This window comes from Lithobates pipiens, unplaced genomic scaffold (assembly GCF_037356315.1).
Source record: "Lithobates pipiens isolate NorthernLeopardFrog02 unplaced genomic scaffold, aLitPip1_a1.2 Scaffold_18, whole genome shotgun sequence".
In the NCBI taxonomy this organism is placed as follows: Eukaryota; Metazoa; Chordata; class Amphibia; order Anura; family Ranidae; genus Lithobates; species Lithobates pipiens.
In genome coordinates, this window is record NW_027507758.1 from 343,767,894 (window position 1) to 343,793,191 (window position 25,298).

Consider the following 25,298-nt stretch of genomic DNA (forward strand, 5'->3'; position numbering starts at 1 on the left):
AAAATAAAAAACAGCATTTTAGCTTGCACATGATTGGATAATAAAATCAGCAGAACTTCCACTCATTTCAGATCTACCCCTTAGATTTAGAGCGACTACACTTCCAAGTGCACTTGCAGTGCAAAGTGGATTTGCCTTTCATAAATAACCCCCATAGTCAAATAATAACTTCTTTGTAGAAGTAACAATCTCTTCTTATATATACTCATAACTTATATACCACATGCTCTGGCAAATACTAAGTGGTATTAAAACCAAAAATATTATATATTGCAGCTTACCAACCCTTATATGTAGTGGCTGCATCAAATTTAAATACACTAACAATCTGAAGCCAAACACCAGCTAATACTTTATAAGTAGGGATGGGCCGAACACCCCCCCCCCCCCCCCCCCCGTTTCGGTTCGCACCAGAATATGTGAACAGGCAAAAAATGTGTTCGAACACGCGAACACCGTTAAAGTCTATGGGACATGAACATGAAAAATCAAAAGTGCTAATTTTAAAGGCTTATATGCATGGTATTGTCTTAAAAAGTGTTTGGGGACCTGGGTCCTGCCCCAGGGGACATATATCAATGCAAAAAAAAAGTTTTAAAAACGTCAGTTTTTTCGATAACAGTGATTTTAATAATGCTTAAAGTGAAACAATAAAAGTGTAATATTCCTTTAAAATTCGTACCTGGGGGGTGTCTATAGTATGCCGGTAAAGTGGCGCATGTTTGCCATGTTTAGAACAGTCAGAGAGCTAAATTAAATTTCTAAAGGAAAAAAAGGTAATTTAAAAGTACTAGCGCTAGCGACTATAATAAATTATTGGTCCCGGCAATACACATAAAAGTTCATTGATAAAAACAGCATGCGATTCCCCCACAGGGGAACCTCGAGCCAAAATTAAAAAAAATAATGTGTGAGGGTCCCCCCAAATTCCATACAAGGCCCTTCAGTTTTGGTATTAATATTAAGGGGAACCCCATGCCAAAATTAAAAAAAAATTGGGTGGAGGTCCCCCTCAAAATCCATACCAGACCCTTCAGGACTGGTATGGATTTTAAAGGGAACCCCATGCCAAAAAAGAAAAAAAATGGCTTTGGGTTTCCCAAAAATCCATACCAGACCCTTCTCTGAGCACACAACCTAGCAAGCTGCAGGAAAAGAGGGGAGATGAGAGAGCACCATATGTAGCCCCTCAAAGCACCTTGTCCTCATGTTGATGGGGAGAAGGGCCTCATCCCCACAATCCACGCCCAGTGGTTGTGGGGGTCTGCAGGCGAGGGGCTTATTGTAATCTGGAAGCCCCCATTAGAAAGGAGACCCCCCCAGATCCCAGTCCCCCTCCTGTGTGAATTGGTAATGGGGAACAAATGTACCCCTACTATTTCACAAAAAAAATTTCAAAAATGTTTAAAAAGACAATAGAAGGTTTTTGACAATTAATGTCTTCTTCTTTCCCCACTTCTTCTTCCATCTACTTCTGGTCTTTCTTCAGTGTTCTTCTTCTTACTCCATCTTGTTCTTCCCCTGCTTCTTCATTATATCTTCCTCTGCTTCTTCTTCCAGTCTTCTCATCTGGCATCTTCATGCACTTCTTCCTCAAGGTGGTCTTATCAGGCATCTTCCTCTGGCTGCTTCTTCCCCGCTTCGTCCTCCAGACGATCCACCTCAATGGGAGTCTCCTGCTGTGTGACGCTTCTGTTCAGGTGACAGCTCTTATGTAACAGAGGGCGGGGCCATCCGGTGACCCTGCCCCCCGACGCATGGGGACTTCCCTATGGCTTCCCCTGTGTTGTCAGAGGGGGGCGGGTCACCCGTTTACGTAAAGAGCCGTGTCCCTTGGACTATAGAGGAGCGGGACCTTCCAGCTTGTTATCTGCGCTCAGTTCAAAAGCCTGCTTCTCTGATGGTATGGGAGAACATTAGTATGTATGCAATTGGTATCTTGCACATCTGTAAAGGCAACATCAATGCTGAAAAATAGATCCAGGTTTTTGAACAGCATATGCTCTCATCCAGACAATATCTTTTTCAAGGAAGGCCTTGCTAAATGCGAATTGCATTTTACAGCATGGCTTTGCAATAGAAGAGTCCAGGTGCTTAAAAGAGAATTATATATATTATAAAATATATACTTTTTTTAAATCATACTTACCTAGGTGGATGCAACATCTGTACCCCGCTGGCTGTAACGCTGAGAACCGAGTGATCAAACACTGCTGATTGCTTGGTTCTCAGGGCTCCCGGAGCAGATAGTTGGTAACTGTCAGTCACTGCTCTCTCCTCTACCCCCCACGCTCACTGGAGTGGTGTGCTGTGGAGAAAGTAGGCTCTCAGTGAGAGGCTGAGCTGGGTGCCAGTCCAGGCATGTGGGTGGATCCCGACTTCATTGTGGCTATCTTGCCCAAGCCTGGACCAGCTCTATGACGTCAGCCGACAGCAGCTTAAGCCCGCTGTCCTCGGAAAATGAGTCACAGGAGTGCATGACAAACTGCGCTCCTGTGATCCACAGGAGAAGTACAGCCAAACAAGAACTGAAAGCAAGCAAACAAAACAACCAGAAGATGATGGAAATCCTGAAAACATAGCTAGAAGTGAGAGAGAATGTGCCCAAAGTTAAGCCAGCTATAGACAGCAGGAACCAGCTGAATTTTGATCCATCTATCAGCGGGCTGGTTGTACTGAAGTCAATTGACTTCAGTACAACCAGGCTGTGAAGTATTTTCATGCAATTATACCCAGCAGCAGTGATCATAGCATTTTGATGGTGGGGAAACCTCCTGCTGTCAGACTACAATAGATAGAGAAATCAAGTAAATTTCCTTCCTTCAACCCATGATTGAAGGAAAGAAACTTGCTTAACCCCTTGCCAACCAGTGCATGATGATGTACGTCAGCGCAATAGCACGGCTGGGCAAATGGGCATACAGGTATGTTCCCTTTAAATCACGGCATAGTGGGGTCGCGCGTGCCGCTGGTGGGGCACGCACACACCAGGCACCTACTCCGCGAGCGTGCCCGCGGGTCCCTTGGACTCAATGTCTGCCAGGGGCCTGCAATTGTGGCACAGAGCAGCAGAATAGGGAAATGCCTATGTAAGCAAGGCATTACCCTGTTCTGCCTAGCAACATGACAGAGATCTACTGCTTCCGATCATTGGGAGCAGTGATCTCTGTCATGTTCTAGTGAGACAATCCCCCCTACAGTTAGAATCACTCCCTAGGACACACTTAACCCCTTGATCGCCGCCTAGTGTTTAACTTCTTTCCTGCCAGTGTCATTTACACAGTAATCAGTGTATTTTTATAGCACTGATTGCTGTATAAATGACAATGGTCCCAAAATAGTGTCAAAACTGTCCAGTGTGTCTGCCATAATGTCACAGTCACAATAAAAATTGCAAATCGCCACCATTACTAAAAAAAAAACGAATAATAAAAATGCCATTAATCTATCCCTTATTTTGTTGGTGCTACAACATTTGAGCAAACCAATCAATATACGCCTATTGTGATTTTTTTAACCAAAAATATGTAGAAGAATACATATCAGCCTAAACTGAGAAAGAAATTTTTTTAATATATTTTTTGAGGATATTTATTATAGCAAAAAGTAAAAAATATTGCTTTTTTTTCAAAATTGTCACTCTTTTTGTTTATCGTGCAAAAAAAAAAAATGCAGAGGTGATCAAATACTACCAAAAGAAAGCTCTATTTGTGGGTAAAAAACGGACGGCAATTTTGATTGGGTGCAATGTCGCACGACCACGCAATTGTCAGTTAAAGCAACGCAACTTCGTATAGCAAAAAGTACTCTAATCAGGAAGGGGGTAAATCCTTCTAGGGCTGAAGTGGTCAATGTATGGCCCAGCATTTAAACAAATTACCACAATCACAGAAAAAATTATTTCTTAAAATAAGAATCTGCCTAAAACCAACAATCTTCGTAGCCTCCCCAGTTTATGTTATAATTTTATGTTCTTATCACATCCAACCTGCCAGCTGTTTAGCAGACATATCAGATAGTTAATCACTGTAGTCCCATATAAAGTACAATATTTATTGTATCCTATAAACTCTGTGTGCATATGTGGATTGGAATATGCATACTAGTTTCTGTAAATTGGTACTGCGAGTAGAATTTCATGAATGCATAACAAGTAAACAGTTTAGGAAGGACTTTAAGGAGAATTGTCTTAATATATTGTCACATAAATAGGTTAAGCAAGTTTTTACATATATTCATATAATCATGCTGCTTGTACACAGTGTTTTTTATTTTTAACCTTTAAATTATAGTAGCTGGCAAGTGTATTCAGGCAATTGACAAGTTCTTTCATTACACTGTATATCAGACTCTACAGGGATATTTTATTTGAACATATTAAAATGCTAGAATAGTTTTTTCATGACATTGCTTTATTTTAGGGGAAAAAAACAAACACTATATTTTAATAGTTTGTGCTTTTTTTGGACCTACTGTAACTAGATCCTCTATTACCCTATTGTTGCAGCAATTTTTCATCTTGTACCTTCATTACTTAGACCACGGTCTGCACTTTGGCACCCTTGGCCTATGTTCATTTCAGCAGCCTTCTTTGTAACTTTGCACTCATTTAACAATGCTTTTTTCAAATTTTTTCTATACCTTATATATCATGGCACATTCTATTGATTTTATTGGCTATATTTTCAGTCAATATTTATTTATTTATTAAATTGATTAACAGTACACTGATATACACACAGATTCCAGCCTGGTCTGTTCGGTCATTGATTGGCCTACACATGTGCTACCTAGTGACTGCCATCTTGTTTTCTGGCATCCAGCTATAGGCCGAAGAGACCATATGTGGGTGAGCGATAACGAATTCACCCCCTTTGAAGTCCATAAAAAGCTCTGGTGCAACCAGAAGTCACATAATTTGTGAAATGGTGTCCACCAAGGTGTGCAATCTAAGTGTCACATAATCCGTCATTACATATACACAACTTTTTGAAAGGCCCCAGGGGCTGCAACACCTAAGGAAGAGGTACCACTAACCAAACACTGCCATGAAGACCAAGGAACTCTCCAAACAAGTAAGGGACAATGTTGTTGAGAATTACAAGTCAGGGTTAGGTTATAAAATGATATCCAGATCTTTGATGATCCCTAGGAGCACCATAAAATCTATCTTAACCAAATGGAAAGAACATGGCACAATAGCAAACCTGCCAAGAGATGGTTGCAGACCAAAACTCAACGACCGGACAAGGAGGGCATTAATCACAGAGGCAGCACAGAGACCTAAAATAACCCTGGAGGAGCTGCAGAGTTCCACAGCAGAGACTGGAGTATCTGTACATAGGATGACAATAAGCTGTACACTCCATAGAGTTGGGCTTTATGGCAGAGTGGCCAGAAGAAAGCCATTATTTTCAGCAAACAAAATGGCATGTTTGAGTTTGCGAAAAGGCACGTGGGAGACTCCAAAAATGTATGGAGGAAGGTGCACTGGTCTGATGAGACTAAAATGTAACTTTTTGCCCATCAAAGAAAATGCTATGTTTGGCGCAAACCCAACACATCACATCACCCAAAGAACACCATCCCTACAGTGAAACATGGTGGTGGCAGCATCATGCTGTGGGGATTTTTTTTAGCTGTCGGGACTGGGAAACTGGTCAGAGTTAAGGGAAAGATGGATGGTGCTAAATACAGGGATACACTCTGTGTGTGATTTGAGGCTAGGACAGAGGTTGACCTTCCAGCAGGACAATGACCCCAAACACACAGTCAAAGCAACACTTGAGTGGTTTAAGGGGAAAAGGTAAATGTGTTGGAATGGCCTAGTAAAAGCCCAGACCTCAATCCAATAAAAAATCTGTGGTCAGACTTAAAGATTGCTGTTCACAAGCGCAATCCATCCAACCTGAAGAAGCTGGAGCAGTTTTGCAAGGAGGAATGGGCAAAAATGCCAGTGGTAAGATGTGGCAAACTCATAGAGACTTTTCCAAAGCACCCTGGAGCTGTGATAGCTGCAAAAGGGGCTCTACAAAGTATTGACTTTAGGGGCATCAATAGTTATGCACGTTGACTTTTTCTGTTATTTTGTCCTATTTGTTGTTTGCTTCACAATAAAAAAAAAACATCTTCAAAGTTGTGGACATGTTCAGTAAATTAAATGATGTAAATCTTCAAACAATCCATGTTAATTCCAGGTTGTGAGGCAACAAAACACGAAAAATGGCAAGGGTGTCCCCCACCTGACATGACACCACAGTGCCCATGGCAGTCATGCCTCCTGCCAAACCCTTGTCCTGTATACAGCTATTATTACTTTTATTTAGGTTTAAAAAAACACCCCCCAAAGAAGGGTTAGAGGTTAGTATTCTATGGTGGGAGTTTAGTGTTTTATGATTGGGATTGTAGGTTTTTTCCTTTTGGAAGGTGTTATATTTTATTTTAACATCATTTTGATAGTGACTTTTTATTTTAGGTTTTTATGGCATTTTGTTATGTACCTGATTGTGGAGCCCGTAATGATGAGGGTGGTGGCCTCTTGCACAATTCCTGTCCAAGCACCCCTGGTAGTGGAGACATGGACTGCTAAGGCAGTGAAAGGGCACAGGTGCCTGGGAAGTGGTTTTAGGCAAGCTAGAAAACAGCAAAAATAAATTAGAATCACTCGCAGAATTGAGCGATAGCGATTTGTGGGGAGATCCGTCATCAAATACTGAAAAGTAATGACAGCGGCAATTCTGCAACTGAGCAAATTTCAGTGTTTTTTATTTGATTACATTATTGAATAATTTTTATTATTGTTAGATTATTATTTGGTATAATTATTTATAGTTATTTATTATATTATAATTTATGATTTAATTTTTCAAACTTTATTATACTCGGGGATTTCTACTAGACTCTGGTTTGGACAGATTTAAGTGAGTTACTCCTAAGAATTACAGGACTACAATATAAAACACCGAATTTTCATGCAAAATAATGGTACCGCTTTCAGCACCTAAAATCTGAAATAATCATACCGCCAGGGAGGTTAAATAGTTTTCTTTTCTTTGGCTTTTTGTTCCTCTGTTTTCACCTGGTGATATGGCCAGTAACACATCTCCTGTATTAGTGAGACACAACTCTGGAGGAATGAGATGTGAGGCACAGCAGACAGCAGCATTGCTAGTTGGGGGGGGGGGGGGGGGTAGTGTTAAATGTATGAGCAGAGTTAGATCCACTAACAAACTGAAGCCAAACTCCAGCTCAGACTTTATAATCAGTTACAAAAAAAAAAAATTGTGAATAAATTAAAGCTGATCATTTTAATCACCCCTACCAGTGTTAAGTGGTTTGTCTCATCTATGTAAACTGATACATTCTAGTGGAGAACTTGTGCTTATGAAAAACAGACTTGCTGGCTGGTTCACCAGATGAAAATAGAAGAAAGAATGCCTAAAAAAGAAAACAAATGCAGCCATCGTATCTAAGAATTGGTAATCTGTAATATAATAAATGTTTTCTTTTTGGTTTAATACTGCTTGAAACAAATCAATTCAGTTACACATCCAAAATATATGATGCCTAAATATGGTATCACTGAAGCGGTCAGTAATGTTCTACAACACCACATACAGTTTAGAGTATGTGTAATTGAAGAAAATTGTGTTTTTCCCATGTCACTGTCAAAGTCGCATAAACAGGAGGGTCCTCTCCTAACTATACATTATTTGCCTATATATATTTTATATATTATTTTATATACTATACTTAAAAATTTCTAGAGATGATTTTCAAGATTTGCCATTCAGACTTCAGTAGGGTTTGCATGAAAGTATGCAGTTTGCAAGGGGTTCGACAAAGAGCCCGTGAACCAAACCAAGGTTGATTCACTTATCCCAAGCACTGAGCAACTTGAACTTGTTGTGTTGTAAATCTCAATGGTGTACAGAGCAGGTGGACACTCACCCCAAAAGACTTCAAGCCATTTTTAATGCAAAATGAGGTTCTTCAATATATTTACATATGGAGACCATATATGTACAGTATGAAAACTACACATATTCATTGTTTTCATTTCTTTAAATTGTATAACTACTTCCCACCTAGAACTGTTAAAATCTGAATTTTTGGCTGTAAAATTACATAAACCCCCAGAACAGTATATATTTAATAACAGCAGAGGCCCTGTAAATGAAAAAGATGGCAGTTGTAACACACTGGAATTTATTTTAGGCACACAAACACTATTTAATCCCCAGTTAAAAACAATATTTGATTTTGAATAGACAACAAATATCTCAAGCCTCCGACTGTGCATTGAAAAAAACAATTACGGTACTCAATGTTATTAATGGGAGATACTTTAAACATCTTTAAAGCTCATCAGTTTAGAGTTACCTATAAATGAGGAACCTAGTATTATTTCTCTAAATCCAGCATATGCAATGATACCCAATATGTATTTTGCAATTGTTTACATATCCGTGCATGACCTACATGTTGTTTTTTTTTTTTTGCTGTTTTTTTTTTTTTTATATCATTACATTTAAAACTTATTAACACCTTTTTCACCTAACTTTATTGCTTTCACAAAGGGTCTAGCAAGATGTGAGTACCGTAAAAGCCAGAACGCGACTGCATAAAAATGAAATGAGCTCACTGCTTCTACCATGCAAAGCGATAAGATAAACAGTGTCATTGAGTTTTGTGCATTAGTACTGTGAAATAAAAGTAGCACACATAAAAGTTTCACCATAGTTTTTCTTGTTCAGTAAGATGAGAGTACTGGTCTAGTAAAGCGCTATTTACACGCTTTAGTGGTAAAAAGGTGGTTTAAATTTCTGGACAATACTATACAATTAAAATAAACAGATGTTAATTTAGATAACATTATTTAAATATGTGAATAAACACAAAAAATAAGGCGTATCCTGCTTGATGATGTCATCACGCTGCATACTGGAAACCCCTGCCAATCTCTGCAGAACGCCATAGAGAGTGTTTAATTGATCTTGCTGTGGGTTAAGTATATCACTTTTGATATATTTGAGTATTTGATTCACTTGAAGGAATTACAGTATTTTGCCTCATCTATTGTTTCATATTCCCGAAGCAGTTGCACATATATATAAAGTGCTGACAGACCTCCTATTTTTTAAGGGGTCTGTACTCAACTGATCCACCAGGTGGATAAGAAATCACATGTGAAGTTCGATTGTATGTTTTTAGCCACATTATGTTTTGATTTTATGTGTTATTCCCATATTTGTATAATTTCGTCTAGAAGTGAATCTGTTTATTTATTTTTTATTGATCTTGCATTAGTACATCACTGTAGGTCCATTTATTAATTGTTAACGCTGTTTTTATCACATACCTTATCACTTACTTTTACCATCTAGGCTGTATACTATCTAGGGTTGCAATTTTTTATGTCACGCGATATTTGTGCAGTGGTTTTTCAAATGCCACGTACACACGATCAGACTATCTGGCGGACTTAGTCTGGTGGACTAGGTCCGCCAGATTGTTTGATCGTGTGTACGCGGCAAACCACATTTTTGGGGAAAAATAAATTTTAATGATTAAAAAAAAAACACAATAGATACCCCAATGTTTTTATATAATATAAAAAGAAGATTTTAAATAGATACCTATCATGTCATTCTTTAAAATTATCACTTTTATTCCTATTACAAGGAATGTAAACATCCCTTGTAATAGAAATAAGGTTGGCAGGAAGTGATATCATGATGTCGCTCTGGTCCTCCAAGGCCATAAAAGCGATCAAAGATGATCTAGTCTTTTATTGCCTCTGTGACCAGCTGGCCGCACTATCAGATTATTTTTCGGGTGAAATGGTAAGCCCGAGAAACACTTTTCAAGAGAAAGCCAGCCTCCGGCTGAAAAAACATTACTGGGGTTATGGCTGATATCTTCAGCCATAATTCTGGTAAACCACTTGCATACCGCAACTTATATATACATATTGCGTTTGGCAAGTGGGTACTATACAGTTAGTATTTCCTAGGTTGTTGCAAGATAAATGTACTACCTAAAGTAGAAGAACTGCTGGTCTGTTTTATTTATGTTTGTCTATTCAACAATTTATGCGATTATTGTTATACCCTAAATTTCTTCTGCATTTTGCTGTAATCTCTTTCTGTTATGATAAATGCCACTTAAATACTGTATTTTATGCCATATACAAAGATAAAATAGTATGTGTGAGTCCATTGACAAAATAAAATAGAATTATAGCCTTGCATTAAAAAACAAAATGTATTGCAATACTAACATTTTCCATGTTACCTTAGTCCGCCAATTAAAATGGGTAGTTTTTTTTATTTTTATATTGCCAGAGGGCTGAAAAAAATAAAGAACTTTTGGCTGTCAGAATACACTGATCAATGGCTCCAGCTGCTGATCAACAAAAGTTCTCTAACTTTTCTGTTCGATGAAAGTCCATATAGCGTTTATCTTCTGTTGAACAGGGACACCAACACATTGATCTAAATTTCTATCCATCTATGGCCAGCTAAAAAAATATAACTAACGGCAAAGTGGGGAGAGGTTACAATTTATGTCAGGTTTTTAATTGCTGTCTGTGTCCTCATTAGGGAGATTCGCCCTCTCTTTTTGTCCTGTTTACCATTATCATTGAAAGTAAAGAAAAGTCCACAATTTTGGGTTTTCACCAGAATACTAATAAAGGGGTAATGTTCCAACGGGGACACTAGTTCTGGTGATCTGGCGGACTCCAAGGGGTTCCCTTAATTTTCAGGGATTTTTTGGCTATGGGACACGAAGTGACAGTAAATCCCCCCAATGGGTAAAGGGTGGCACAAAAAACTGAGGGTTATAAAAGGGAAAAAAAAGCAATGTTGTCCCTCATGTAGGCTAGGCAAGCTTGTAATATAGTGGGATGAGAGGATGTTTCAGGGGGAGTGACTATCAACATTGACTGTACCTTGTTAGTTAACATCTGGCCATAGCCCCACTGCTTTCTGAATTAGTAGAACTTACTGTATAGTTTAAACCAGGGGTCTCACAACGGAGACCCTCCAACTATTGCGAAACTACAAGTCCCATCATGCCTTTGCCTGTGGGAGTTATGCTTGTAACTGTCAGTCTTGCCATGCCTCATGGGACTTGTAGTTTTGCAACAGCCAGTGGGCCGCAAGTTTGAGACCCCTGGTTTAAACTCTCCCAATGTTGGCTGCAGTGTCTGGGAGGGGTAGCAGGTGAAACACAGATGAAGGAGTATTTGGCTGACTCAAGGTAAGTAAGAGTTTAGATAGATAGATATCACATTTGTGTTGGAAAAAATAAAAAATAAAATGTGTGTCTTGTTTTGTAATGTTGTAATGTGCTCATTTTACCAGTTGCCATCAGAAATGCTGCTCTAGCTCTCACATAATACAAGATGTGTAAAGTCACACAGCATAACCCAATTGTCTGATATATGTTTTATTGTGTACTGTATAGTATTTACTTGTACCTATATTGATTTCTTTTTATCGATCTGTTAGTCATATTCTTCTCTGAGGCCAAATACATAAAAGTATGTTCAATGGAGGCCATCAGTCTCAATTGTTCCTGGAAATCTGTGAAAGAGGAATAAGCACTCCAAGACGTATTTTGTGCTGTAAAGCGAGAATAGGTTTTACAAAGAGGGAGGGCACATCACATATCCCTCTGCTTTCATGCAAGCTTTCACATTCACAGCTGAGAGCTTTTTTTCTATACATGGAAAAGAACATTCATTGATTCTTGTTATTGTTAAAATTAGGAGAAAGGAGTAATGGACAGTACAAGCTCAAGCCTACTATCAATTAAATATTGAGTGAGTTACATAGATAAATGTACAATGCAGTTGAAAATCCATTAGGAAAATGTTTAATATTCTAAATGTGCTTAATAGGAGAAGCAAAAAATAATACATAGCATTTTTTCCAATAGGCTGCTGACAGTTAAGTCTCATAGGAGAACATATATTATACCCATATCATAAATGACAATTATAAATATGCCCATATGGTACTTATGCCTTTATGAACAATGTGTTCCATCACAGTAATATTTACTGGTCTATGTAGAATTGGCATGTTTACTTGGCAGATGCAGTGGGTTACACATGAAGCTGCATGTTCCCCAATCTTCCATAGCTCTGTGGAGGGCAATTTATGGCTTTCGCATAAACAGTAATGACCTTGAAGCATTATGATGTCAGCTCTATTTTTGTTTCCATCTGATCTAATACTAAAGCCTGGCAGCCCTCTTACATGGGAACGATTCATTAGAAAAATATTTTATTTCATCCATGAACTAACAAGTGTAAAACCTGTTACATGTGGCCTGATCAGCCTTCTAAACTGTTGATCACGTGCACAATTGCCCAACATCTAACACTATAGATCCTCTTTGCACTCATTGTTTACAAAGGCAGCATGGCATGTTTATTAATGGCAATGGTGCCATTAATGCACATACTGACACAAACGTATTACTCTATTACTCTTATGCCGCGTACACACAAGCGGAATGTCCGACAGGAAAAGTCAGACGGAAGCTTTTCAACGTATATTCCGATCGTGTGTATGCCCCATTGGACTTTTTTTTTAACGAAAATTCTGACGGACCTAGAAATAGAACATGTTTTAAATATTTCCAAAGGAACCAATTCCTATCGGGAAAAACACTCATCTGTATGCTGTTCCGACGGACCAAAAACTATGCATGCTCTGAAGCAAGTACAAGACAGAGGCTATTGGCTACTGGCTATTGAACTTCCTTTTTCTAGTCCCGTCGTACGTGTTGTACATCACCACGTTCTTAACAATCGGACTTTGTGTGTTATGTAGGTGTGATTGTGTGTACGCAAGACAGTTTCAGCGGAACTCCGTCCGAAAAACCTTCGGAGTTTATTCCGACAAGAAAACCAGTGGTGTGTACATGGCATTAGACAAAGGTCCTTTGCCTGTATTAGGACACCCAGTTATCTAAATGTATTTATGGATAAAGTTTTCTACTTCTAAATGTTTTATTTCTCAAATTTGACAGAGGAATTTGCTTTATAATAAAAGGCATACATTTGGCGAAGCAAAAAAAGTGCAAGTTGCTGATTGAAAATACAACTACGATTGGACTTAAAATAGGATATACTATATGGATAAAAATATAGTGTTTTTTTTTCACAGTGCCATTTAGTCCAGTCTGACCTAGCTGAGAACATCTATATTTTCTGGAAATATTATGGGAAATCAGATGTAAACTTTTCCCCAATGACAGGAGGTATCATTGCCTATGCAATTTATAAGCTTTCATAGGCGGTAAGAATCTCTGTCTTGAGACCCAGACAACTTTGGTGGCATCTAGTAAACAATTAAAACAACCTCAAAAACAGCAAGATAAACTTGTCTATCTATGCTATACATTCTTGACTTTGTAAGGAATGCACAATACGTACAAAAATATACTTTTCTAACAAATCTAATCTCTTTGTAACATTGAATGTATAACTTAACAGTGCTGTTTTTTTCTTTTATTAAAACAGATGCGCACAACTCAGAAGGTTTCAGTGTGGCCAGTTGGCCTTGTTGGAGGAAGACGATATGAACGGCCAGTTGTAGCAAATGGGAAGGTTGTGGGCTGGTACACCGGATGGAGAGCAGACAGACCATTTGCCATTGACATGGCTGGTAAGGAGCGAACAGAACACTTTAAACAGCATTATTGTAAACATATTAAAGAAGAACTGCATATTGCCCATGGCAACAATGTTTTTACTTTCATACTTCCAGCTGCAATGCATTCAGGAGCATATTAGAGGCTATAGATAAAGTCCATTTGTTATTTTGGGAGATTTCAATTACAAACAGAATCACTTAAATTTACTAATGGGAATTCGCCCTAAGTAGATTTTTCAAACAATACAATTGTATGATTCTTCATAATTTATATTTTAATGTCAAAATCAATATGGGACACACATCTGTGTCTTTACTATCCGAGGTGAATTTTTACAGATTAGAAAAATGAAAAAATATGGAATACTATCAGTTTGGAGTACCTGGGGGCTTTAAACGTTAGCTTGTAGCTTTGTGCTTTTAGCGAAGCTTCATATTTGTAAAGGCATTACTTCATGCAAGTAGCAAAATAACTACTGATACATGTCAATAAGGAACTAAGATTTGTAATGATGTGCAGACAGTCTTATTATCCAAGTACACCTTTTCAGATGGCATTGTCAGATCATAAAGCTCCTGGAGGGGCAACTCAGCTTGGTAAGGAACACACCCACAATCTGCTGATTGGACAATGCAACCCCTTGATGTCAGAATATGTGCATGCAGCAGATTCTGACTGGCTCCTTATCTTACTCTTCCTCAGTCTGAGCCTTGGTTGTGCAAGGATTACAGAGAAGAGTATGCTTTTTAAACCATGTTTTTTGTTTTTTACTATATGTATGCAATCTTTATTTTACAAATTAACCATTCCATAAATAAAAAAGGATCTCCAGAGGGTTATATAAGGTGGAAACAAAGCAAAATCTGCATGCCTTGAGGCTCACTTTATGTGACTGACGCTTCAGTGGAACTGTCTGAACAGAGATGAGTCACAGCGAGTCACTGCTTTGACTCTTTCACTTGTGTTTGTAAATTTCAGCTGGAGTTACTGAGCTCTGTAAGCAAAGTGAATTTGGCTAAAAAGATTTTGCAGCAAAATGACAGATTTTGTCATGGGAGAGATTTCACCATAGCAGAAACTCTGGCTTTTGCTACTACCAATACTAGGGTCTACCCTTTTCTTTTGAAGGTTTGACTTTTTTGGGGTGTATTTAGGGTAGCCTAATTTTTTTTCCGTGGGGTTCTTTGTAGCTGGATAGTTTTCATTTTTGTATCTTTGAATGTTATTCTTGTGCTGTTCTTTTTATTTTATATTATTATTTTATTTGTTATTTTGCTGTCTTTCTTTTTTGGAAAAAATGTAAATGAATGAGGCTGATGAGAAATTTTGGCACAATAATTGGTCAATGATAGTGCTCTCGTTAAATATCCAGTACGTGCCCTGGCAAAGACCTGTAAAATGGCTGAGCAGGTGTGGGGTATTCTCAAGCATGTGCACATATGCAGCTGGGTTCTGGTATCTGAGACTTTACTGATACACATAACATCCATGTGCATGTGTGGGAAGCCCCTCCAGGTTTTTGCTAGAGCCTGCTACATGGCAGAGACCAGTGGCATGTTTGTGCACATGCAAAATCTTAAGGTGTTTCTGCCTTCTGGGATATGATGGGGCTTCGAAACGTTGTCAACTAATTTTCACTTAGAGCAGGAATCCGGAAAGCACTGCAGCACAAAAAAAGATATCATTCTGTTAAAAAATTAAATAAATCAATTTTTAATTATGTAAGAGAAAGTGGGGAGGAAACAGAAGAAAATAGCTGTCAAATCGGGTGAAGGTATGCTTTCATTTTACAACATCAACAAAAAGAGTCATTGGTGCACAAATGAATAGTCCCTTTGTGGAAAACGGTTATCCATATAATAAGATACTCGTTATTTAGGAAGATGTCCTATAGTTGGTCTCAATGTGCAGCTGCTAAACCACTTTGGACTTGGTGGAATAAAATGCAGAAAATAAAAAATCGAAAAACAGCGCATCAAAGAAACTCGTGATGTAATATGAAAAAACACATAAAAGTCATTTATTAAATATAAAAAACAAAGACATCTGATCCTCCTGGGATCTTAAAAGCACACAATCCATCAATCATAACGAATATAAACTGACAGATGCTTAGTGATGAATCGCCCCTGGAGTCTTCTATTTTTGACTTTAAGATGACAAAGCGCATGCGCGTGAAACATGTAAGCCTCCTCACCACAGTGCCCTCCACGTGACGAACAGCCGCTCGGACAAGCGGCATCACACGCAGTGTTTCTTTGATGCGCTGTTTTTCGATTGTTTATTTTATGCTTTAATTTTACTTTCCACATATTGCATTTTGACAAAATGGTGAGATTTCACCAAAATCTCTCAGGTTTTATTGAAAACCTTGGGAAATGAGAACTCTCAATTTTACTAACCCCAAGCAGTAAGACGATAGAGGAAAATGTAAAAAGACGCCCAAAATGCCACCAGCTGGCTGGATAGAAGACTAAGGTGTTAGTGATAGTAACTGGGGCACATGATAGCACTGCCAGAGCTACACAAAATAGTAATTACTCTTTAATGGTATGACTATAGCATACACAAGCTAATAACTACCACTTGAAATACAACCACTGTAACTATGGATAAGACTTGTTGGTAATATTCTACACATTCAATAACATTATCCCTGTATACAATATATATATGTTTTTTTGAAAGGGAAATCATTAACTGGATTCACTGAAATGTTCTATGCATTTAAGACTAATGATACTGACATAGATGAAATGTAGGAAACCTTTATTATGTTATTACTGTCATATTTATGTGAGAAGTCATTGTGTGTATGATGTGTGGGGGCGCTCCTGTACCTGATGTAAAATATTAATATACAGCATGTTTATTATCATGATAAGAATGAATACTACAAAAAATGGCATTTTACGCTACTCCCATCAACCATGTGTTTGCTTTGTAGTGAATAAGCTGGAGAAAAATAAAGTGAGTCTTTTGTTATCTTGGCAACATCCAGTGGAAAGCAAAATGCAGATCATGACATTATTAGGTGCCGTTGATCTCTGACATAGAAGTGAGAAAATTTGACCTGTTTTATAAATAAGGCTCAGCCTGACAACAGGCTCACATGGGTTCTATTAAATAATAGTAACAGGTACCTTTAGAAGTCCAACACGCCAGCAGGGAATTGGCTATACTCCTTTGGATGTTCATTCAAAAGGTGAACCATAGCTCCACAGAATCTCATTATTGGTAAGCCTTAAAAAGAACACATACAAATACCTCAAACAATATAACAAACAGGTAAGCCTTGAAGATTTTTTAGCTGGTAAAAATGCAATGATGGTGCCTCCACTACTGTTAGAAGAGAGATGAAGGCATGAATTCTTGAATCAGGCACCTGTTGGACCTTGAGTATGTCAGCTATGGCTACTACAGCTGTACTACCTCTGTTGGTGTAAAACTATATGGCAGTACTATATCACTAAATTAGATTAGCATTATATATATATATATATATATATATATATATATATATATATATATACATACACATACACACACACATATACATATACATATATATATATATATATATATATATATATATAAAAGAATACGCTAGACACAACCAATTGCCTGTATGCAGCAAAAGGGGACCAGTTAGGTCCATATACAGTCTATTTGGACACAGGCACAATTTTCATACTTTTGGCTCTGTATGCCACCAGAATAAAATTAACACCAAACAACCCAAATGGATTTGAAGTGCAGCTTTAAGCCTAGGGGTTGAACATAAATATCAAGTACACATTTTAGGAACTGCAACCATTTTTATACACAGTCTCCCCATTTTCAGGGGTTCAAATGTAATTGGACAAATTAATATAGTCATAAATCAAATGTTAATTTTTATTGTTTTGTTGAGAATCCTTTACTGGCAATGATTGCCTTATGTCTGGAACCCATGGACATTATCGAAGACACGGTTTCCTCCTTTCTGATGCTTTGTCAGGCTCTAACTGCAGCTGTCTTCAGTTTTTCTGTGGGTCTTTTTGCCTTTCGTTTTGCCTTCAGCTAGTAAAATGCACGATCACTTTGGTTGAGATATGTGACTGACTGCCCTTTTCCTTCAAAAGCTCCTGGGTTGCTTTTGCAGTATGTTTTGGATCATTATCCATCTGTATTGTGAAGTGCCGTCCAATTAACGTTGCTGCATTTTTGTGAATCTGGGCTGACAGTATCTCTCTAAACACTGCAGAATTAATCCGGCTGCTTCTGTCTTCTGTAACATCAATAAAAATCAATGATCCAGTGCCAATGGTAGCCATGCATGCACATGCCATCACAGTGCCTCCACCATGTTTTACAGATGACACCGTGTGCTTTGAAACATGAGCCGTTCCAAGCCTTCTCTGCACTTTTTTCTTCCCGTCATTCTGGTAAAGATTAATCTTAGTTTCATCCTTCCAAAGAATGCTTTTCCAGAACTGGTCTGGCTTTTTTAGATGTTTTTTGGCAAAGTCTAATCTGGTTTTTAGATTCCTCAGGCTTATAATTGGTTTGCACCTTGTGGTGATTGTAGACTATGATATGCCCACCTCCTGGAGAGCATCCTTTACTTGTCTGGATGTTTTGAATCGTTTTTTCTTTACCATAGAGAGTATCCTATGATCATCTACCACTGTTGTCTTCTGTGGATGCCCAGGCCTTTTTATGTTGCTGAGCTCACCAGTGCGTTCTTCTTTCCTCAGAATGTATGAAACTGTTGATTTAGCCACTCCTATTGTTGCCGCTATCTCTTTGATGGATTGGTTTCATTTTTGAAGCCTTACAATGGCCTTTTTCACTAGCATGGACAGCGCCTTTGAATGAATGATGTAGGTTCACACAAATAAATTCCAAATGCAAATACCACACTTAGAATCAACTGCAGACCTTTTACCTGCTTAATTGATGAAGAAATAATGAAGGAGTAGCCCACACCTGGCCATGAAACAGCTTTTGATTCAATTGTTCAATTACTTTTGGTCTCTTGAAAAAGGGGATGGATATTCTTAAGAACTGTAATTCCTAAACCCTTCCTCCAATTTGGATGTACATACCCTCAAATTAAACCTGAGCATGTACATTTTCAGCCCATATCCATCATATAACTATAGCTTGAATATGTATTGGTAAATACCTGAAAAAAACACTAAAATTGTGTCTGTGTCCAAATAATATATAGATCTAACTGTATAACTACATGGGGATTCCACAGGGTTTTCTAGGATCGGTCTGTTAAGGATAGTATAGATTAATTGTATGGTATGTAACCAAAAGCCTCTGAAGTGCTTGCAGAAGGCGGGAGGTAGCCAGAGATGGCATGTGAGAGTCTAGAAAGGACTAAATATTATCTCAGTATTTTGTAATTGTTTTTAATGCCCAGAATATAGATTGAGCTTGTTGTGGTGTTCAGCAAATTTTCCTGCCAATCCTCTTATGAGATGGTTATCTCCAATTGTCTTTCCAAGTTGATGGTATGTTTGGGTGGAAAGGAAAAGCTAGAAGCTAAAAAATATAAAGTGGAGATAATATCTGGGGCATGGGGTTCCTTAGAGCAAATTGTTTCAAACAGTAAAAGCATTTTCAGTACTTTTATGTAAAGATGATACGTAATGGAAATTTTCTGCCACAGTGATGATGTATGAGTCTTTAAATGATTCCATACAAGACCTGACGGTCTGAGGTGATCACAAGTTGGCATGTCACCACCAAACAAAGTTCATGGGAGAGTCCTAGATAGAGGTAAATAGGGGGTTTCCTAAAAATGTTAAAAAAAAACAGTTAAGTTAGAGGATTTTAACTACGCTAACACACAAATGTAATGTACATTGCCTGATGCAAGAAGTTGAATATTATGAGTGAATTTTAAATGATTGAGTGATGACAATATCACACTAGTGGAGCACTTCCTTTCTCTTCTATATATGCATTGAGGTGATTCCATATTGCAAGAGGGGTGGAGAAGTGGAGTGACTTACTAAGGAGAGAACCAACAACTGACCCTTAGGTGTATGTGCCCACTCATGAGAATGTGGGGCAAGATGATTTAGTAGGTTGCTGTCTGATTGGAGTGGGTCTAATGTGACACACGGCCTTGGTGGATTTCTTGGTGATTTATTCCCATTAGGATAACACAGGTGTTTATACATCTGCATGGAAACAATTTTACAGGACTTTTATTGGACTTTTGTTTGCACTATTGATTTGTCTTGGATTAGGGAACACAAATTTGGTTTTTGATATTTGCGCTACTGTGGATTTACATTTATTGTTGCATTTGTTTTCTGTCCTTTTCAGAGTATAATAATTCAGTTTTCATATTTGAGGTATTAGGAGCGCGGGGGATTTACACTTTAAATGTATCATTTGTTTTAACACTGTTTTGGTTAAAAACCCAATCCTGCAGCTATGGATGCTATAACATTCCTTAGTTCTAGACAAATAGATCTTAAGATGGTGTTTGTTAGCCCAGGAACTTCTCAGTTTACAGATAATTACTCTGGATTGCTGAACGCTTTGTCATTTGCTCTTGAAAAACAGGTAAAAACCTGGTGGGATAGCTTCACTACAGAAATGTAGTTGAAAGAAGGTATCATTAGTAAAGAATTAAGATGGGAGGTAGCACCCCAGGATGGTCTTAATCACCAGGAGTCAATGGCCAAATGGTTAGAGTTTTTGTTTAATAAAGCAGGGAAAGAACTACAAGGTTACTTTTAAAGCAGAAAAAGAGGACAATGGATATATTAAAGGAGAAGTACAGCCAAAGCTTGTTTGGCTGTACTTCTCCTGTGGATCACAGGACTGCAATTCGTTTTGTACTCCTGTGACCCATTTTCAGCAGAGACCTGGCTGAAGTCCACTTTCTGTTGATATCACAGAAGTCGGTCCAGATGCCTGGACTGACATCTGGCTCAGCCTCTTAGAGAGCCGCTGAGAGCCTGAGCTGGCCACCCCCCCTCCCTCCATAGCCCAGCGCTCCAGTGAACGTAGCTCTCTGCTCGAAGATATGTGAGAACCAAGCGATCGGCAGTGTTAGATTGCTCGGTTCTCATTGTAGAGGTGTCGGGGGACAGATGGAGCATCAGACCGGTGCTGAATCCACCTAGGTAAGTATGAATCTGGAAAACCCCAAACCCATACCTTTCTTTTAAGTAATAAAATAAAGGATTTACAGAAGAAATTAGAACCAATTCAGAACCAGCCAGAGATCAAGGAATTTAATCAAACATTTAAAAAAGAAACTTGATAAAGTAGATAAAGAAACCCAGAAAAAGAAGGTTAAAAAGTATAACCATGATTTAGGGGAATTTAGGAGTCAGTTAGATTCTCTACATCAGTAGTTCTCAACCTTGTCCTCAAGTACCCCCTACAGGCCATGTTTGCAGGTTTTCCTTTATCTTGCACAGGTGCTTTAAATCAGAGTCAATAGCTTGGTATTTTTGACAACTATTTTATTTAAGAGAAATTTCCAAAACATGATCTGTTGGGGGTACTTGAGAAGAGGGTTGAGAACCACTGCTCTACATAAAGTACAGGAAGGAGAAGACACTGTTTGGGGTGAGGAATATATGACACCTAATAGAGGTATTTTTAGGGTTCCCACCAAAGATAGGACAACTGCCAATCAGTCTTTTGCCATCTGGTACTACTAATACTACTGGTATGCAACAGCCCCCCAAGTGTCTAGAGGGCGTTCTAATGTGGTGAGGAATGCTAGGTCTTCAGCATTACCTCACACATATAGAGGATAGCCTCATCCACCAAGGGGGAAGTTCCCTATATCAAGATGGAATTACTGTATGCACATCACCCATAAGGTGGGTATAGGAAGACATATCACCCTCAAGGTAATAAGCCTTATTCATCCCAAGAATGGCAAAATCCATATGTTTAGGGACACATTTCAACATATAACCATTAGCAGGGCATAGTGATTATGTGGATATTGATGAATACCAACATAACCCTAATCACCCACCTTTTTTTAGGGAGAGGGAGGGGAAGAGGCAGTGGATGAAATCACCATATATCCAAAACCATCAAGGGGAAAGGAGAAGAGAAGGCATAGGAATAACACAAGAGGAGGATGTAGAGCAGGCCAAAGGGTCCAACTCATAAAAAAAAGAAGGGATCATTAAACCTAGGGATATTTAATTTAAGAAAGGTAAATGTAACCCAAATGGAATTACTGGAACCTCATATCCTGGAACCAGGATCTGGAACCTCATATCCAGACCCTGGTTCATATCCTGAACCAGGGTCTTAAATGTGCTCCTAAAAGTCCTATTAATAAATTCAGTGTTTACATTGATACACATAAATATTATATAAAGTTAAATTTGAAAAAATACTTCTGTGAGTAACTCCTTTACAACTAGAGAGGGGATTGATAGTGGGCTCCGCAATGGATCCACCTTAGATCCCCCTTTGAATAATAACCATCATGTGGAAGTATTTAAACAGTTTGTTCTGAAAGATTTATAACAGATCAAACCTAAAAAAAATCAAAAACAGACATATTAGAGACGTAATAGAGTGTTTAGAAACTAGGAATGATATCATAATTAGACTGGCGGACAAGGAGGGGAGGAGTGGTCATTCTTGATGGACTTCTACCATCAACAAATGATGGATCTGCTGTCTGATCAAGATACGTCTACAAAATTACCCAGGGACCCCACACTAAGTTTTAAGGGCGAGCTAAAATCTTTAATAGATTTTGGAAATAAGACTCCTAACCAAGAAAGAAAAGAGGTCCCAAGGGGACCCAGTGTGTGTCGGATCCCAATAAAATACACCCTCCCCAAAATACATAAAAAAGGATCAGTGTCCACCAACACTCCCTATAGGCAATGGAATAGGGTCAGTTATGGCCAGTCACATCTACACAGTAATCAATGCATTTTTAATTGCACTGATTGATGTATGAATGTGAATGGTCCCAAAATCGCGCCAAAAATGGCCAATCTGTCTGCTATAATGTCACAGTCATGATAAAAATCACTGATCGCTGCCATTACTAATAAAAAAAAAAAATATTAATAAAAATGCCATAAAACTATCCCCTATTTTGTAAACGCTATAACTTTTGCGCAAACCAATTAATAAACGCTTATTGCAATTTTTTTTACCAAAAATATATGGAAGAATACGTATTGGCCTAAACTGAGGAAAAAAATAGTTTTTTTAAATATATTTTTGGGGGATATTTATTATAGCAAACAGTAAAAAATAATACTTTTTTTCAAAATTGTTGCTTTGTGTTTGGGGTCATTGTCCTGCTGGAAGGTGAACCTCCATCCTAGTCTCAAATCACCCACAAAGTGATACAGGTTTTGCTCAAGAATATCCCTGTGTTTAGCACCATCCATCTTTCCCTCAACTTTGACCAGTTTCCCAGTCCCAACTGCTGAAAAACACCCCCACAGCATGATGCTGCCACCACCAAGTTTCACTGTGGGGATGGTGTTCTCTGGGTGATGTGATGTGTTGGGTTTGCTCCAGACATAGCGTTTTCTTTGGTGGCCAAAAATTAAAATTTTGGTCTCATCAGACCAGAGCACCTTCCTCCATACACTTTGGGAGTCTCCCACATGCCTTTTTGCAAACTCAAAATGTGCAATTTTTTTTGCTGAAAGTAATATCTGCCATAAAGCCCAACTCTGTGGAGCATAAGGCTTATTGTCATCCTATGTACAGATACTCCAGTCTTTGCTGTGGAAATCTGCAGCTACTCCTGGGTTACCTTAGGTCTCTGTGCTGCCTCCCTGATTAATGCCCCCCTTGTCCTGTCCGTGAGTTTTGGTGTGCGGCCGTCTCTTGGCAGGTTTGCTGTTGTGCCATGTTCTTTCCATTTGGTTATGATAGATCTGATGGTGCTCCTAGGGATCATCAAAGATTTGGATATTTCTTTAAAACCCAATCCCGACTTGTACTTCTCAAAAAACATTGTCCCTTACTTGTTTGGAGAGTTCCTTGGTCTTCATGACAGTATTTGGTTAGTGGTGCCTCTTGCTTAGGTATTGCAGCCTCTGGGGCCTTTCAAAAAAGGTGTGTACATGTAATGACAGATCGGATCATGTGACCCTTAGACCACACACAGGTGGACATCATTTCACTAATTATGTGACTTCTGAAGGTAATTGGTTGCACCAAAAGCTTTTTATGGGCTTCATAGGAAAGGGGTGAATACATACGTACATGCCAATTATCAGTTTTTTTTATTTCTGAAAAATAGTTTTATGTATTTATTTTTCTAATTTTACTTCACCAACTTAGATCATTATACTATTGTGTTCTGATCCATCACATATAATTCAGATTAAAAAAACATTGAACTAAAGGCTGTAATGTAACGAAATAGGTAAAAAGCCAAGGGGGTGAATACTTTTGCAAGCCAATGTATGTACACTAAATTAAATAAAATCAAAACCTGACAGGCCCACGTTCTTGGTTACACTGGATGTAATATCCTTGTATACCATCATCCAACATGATGATGCCTTGTTAGCTTTAAATTGGGACTTGAGTAGTAGGGATGACCCCATGATCAAAAGGTGTTTTTACATGCCTTTCGCACAATTACTTTTGGTACCAGAATTAATTTTATAGTCAGAGGACCGGTGTTGCTATGGGTGCTAAATTTTCCTCCAGTCTAGCCAATTTGTTAATGGCAGAGTGGGAGGACAAATTAATTTTTAATCAATTTAGAACTAAACTAAAGTGTTGCAGATGCTTTATAGATGATCTCATGTTCATCTGGAAAGGTTCTGAGGAAAGTTTGTTCTCCTTTATGGATCATTCAAATAGGAACAATAATAATATTAAATTAGACTATCAGTGGAATTGCGATTCAATACATTTGTTGGATGTAGTAATATTTAAAGTGGAAGTAAACCCATAGATTTAAGCAGTTAAAAAAAAAGGCATGCCGGGAATGCTAACTGCACATTGGCTGTGCTCTCAGCCAAACTATCAAACCATCCAATGGCTGGTGTCATAACGAATCACATGTGCAGCACCATAGCAGCTGAAGATTAAACATAGGCAAAGATGGCAGCTTCTTTGGCTGAAAACGATAGGGGAGTTTACTTCCCCTTTAAACAGGATGATAGTTTGGCCACAAAGGTTTATTTTAAAGTGGATATAAACCCTGATACACAGAGATGAAATAAATCCTCCCACATACGTTTTACCTGTATATCTGCTGTGTTCAGCTTTATATACTGTTTAGAAAGTGCACGGCCTGTTAGAATTTTATCTTCCTGGTTTACTTGTGGGTGTGAAATCTTGCAATACACTGTGAGACAGCTGATTGGAGAAAAGGCACACACCCCTCTCCACATACAGTAGGCAGAGACTTGTAGAGCCTTTGCTGTGAATAAACCAGCTATTTGCTAATCTATTTATAGCACCCACCCCGACACAAAATTCAGCCTGGTTTTAGCACAGTTGTCAGAGAACTTGTCAGACATTATCATGCTGATAACAGAAGAACGGAGCAGGAGAAAGCCACGAGACCTAGGACTTTGAAGAGAGATAAGAAAACACTGCAGATATATGTGCCCAGCTCAAATTTCATGAAACGGGTT

The 25,298-nt window shown here is 38.4% G+C and overlaps 1 protein-coding gene across 1 annotated transcript in view; it reads left to right on the top strand.

Moving 5' to 3' along the window:
• Window positions 1-25,298, top strand: part of B3GAT2 (beta-1,3-glucuronyltransferase 2) — a 207,001-nt gene that overhangs the window by 116,117 nt on the left and 65,586 nt on the right. Inside the window, exon 2 of the mRNA XM_077487403.1 lies at window positions 13,541-13,685. Coding sequence (XP_077343529.1) covers window positions 13,541-13,685 — 145 coding nt within the window. The remainder of the gene's footprint in view (window positions 1-13,540; window positions 13,686-25,298) is intronic.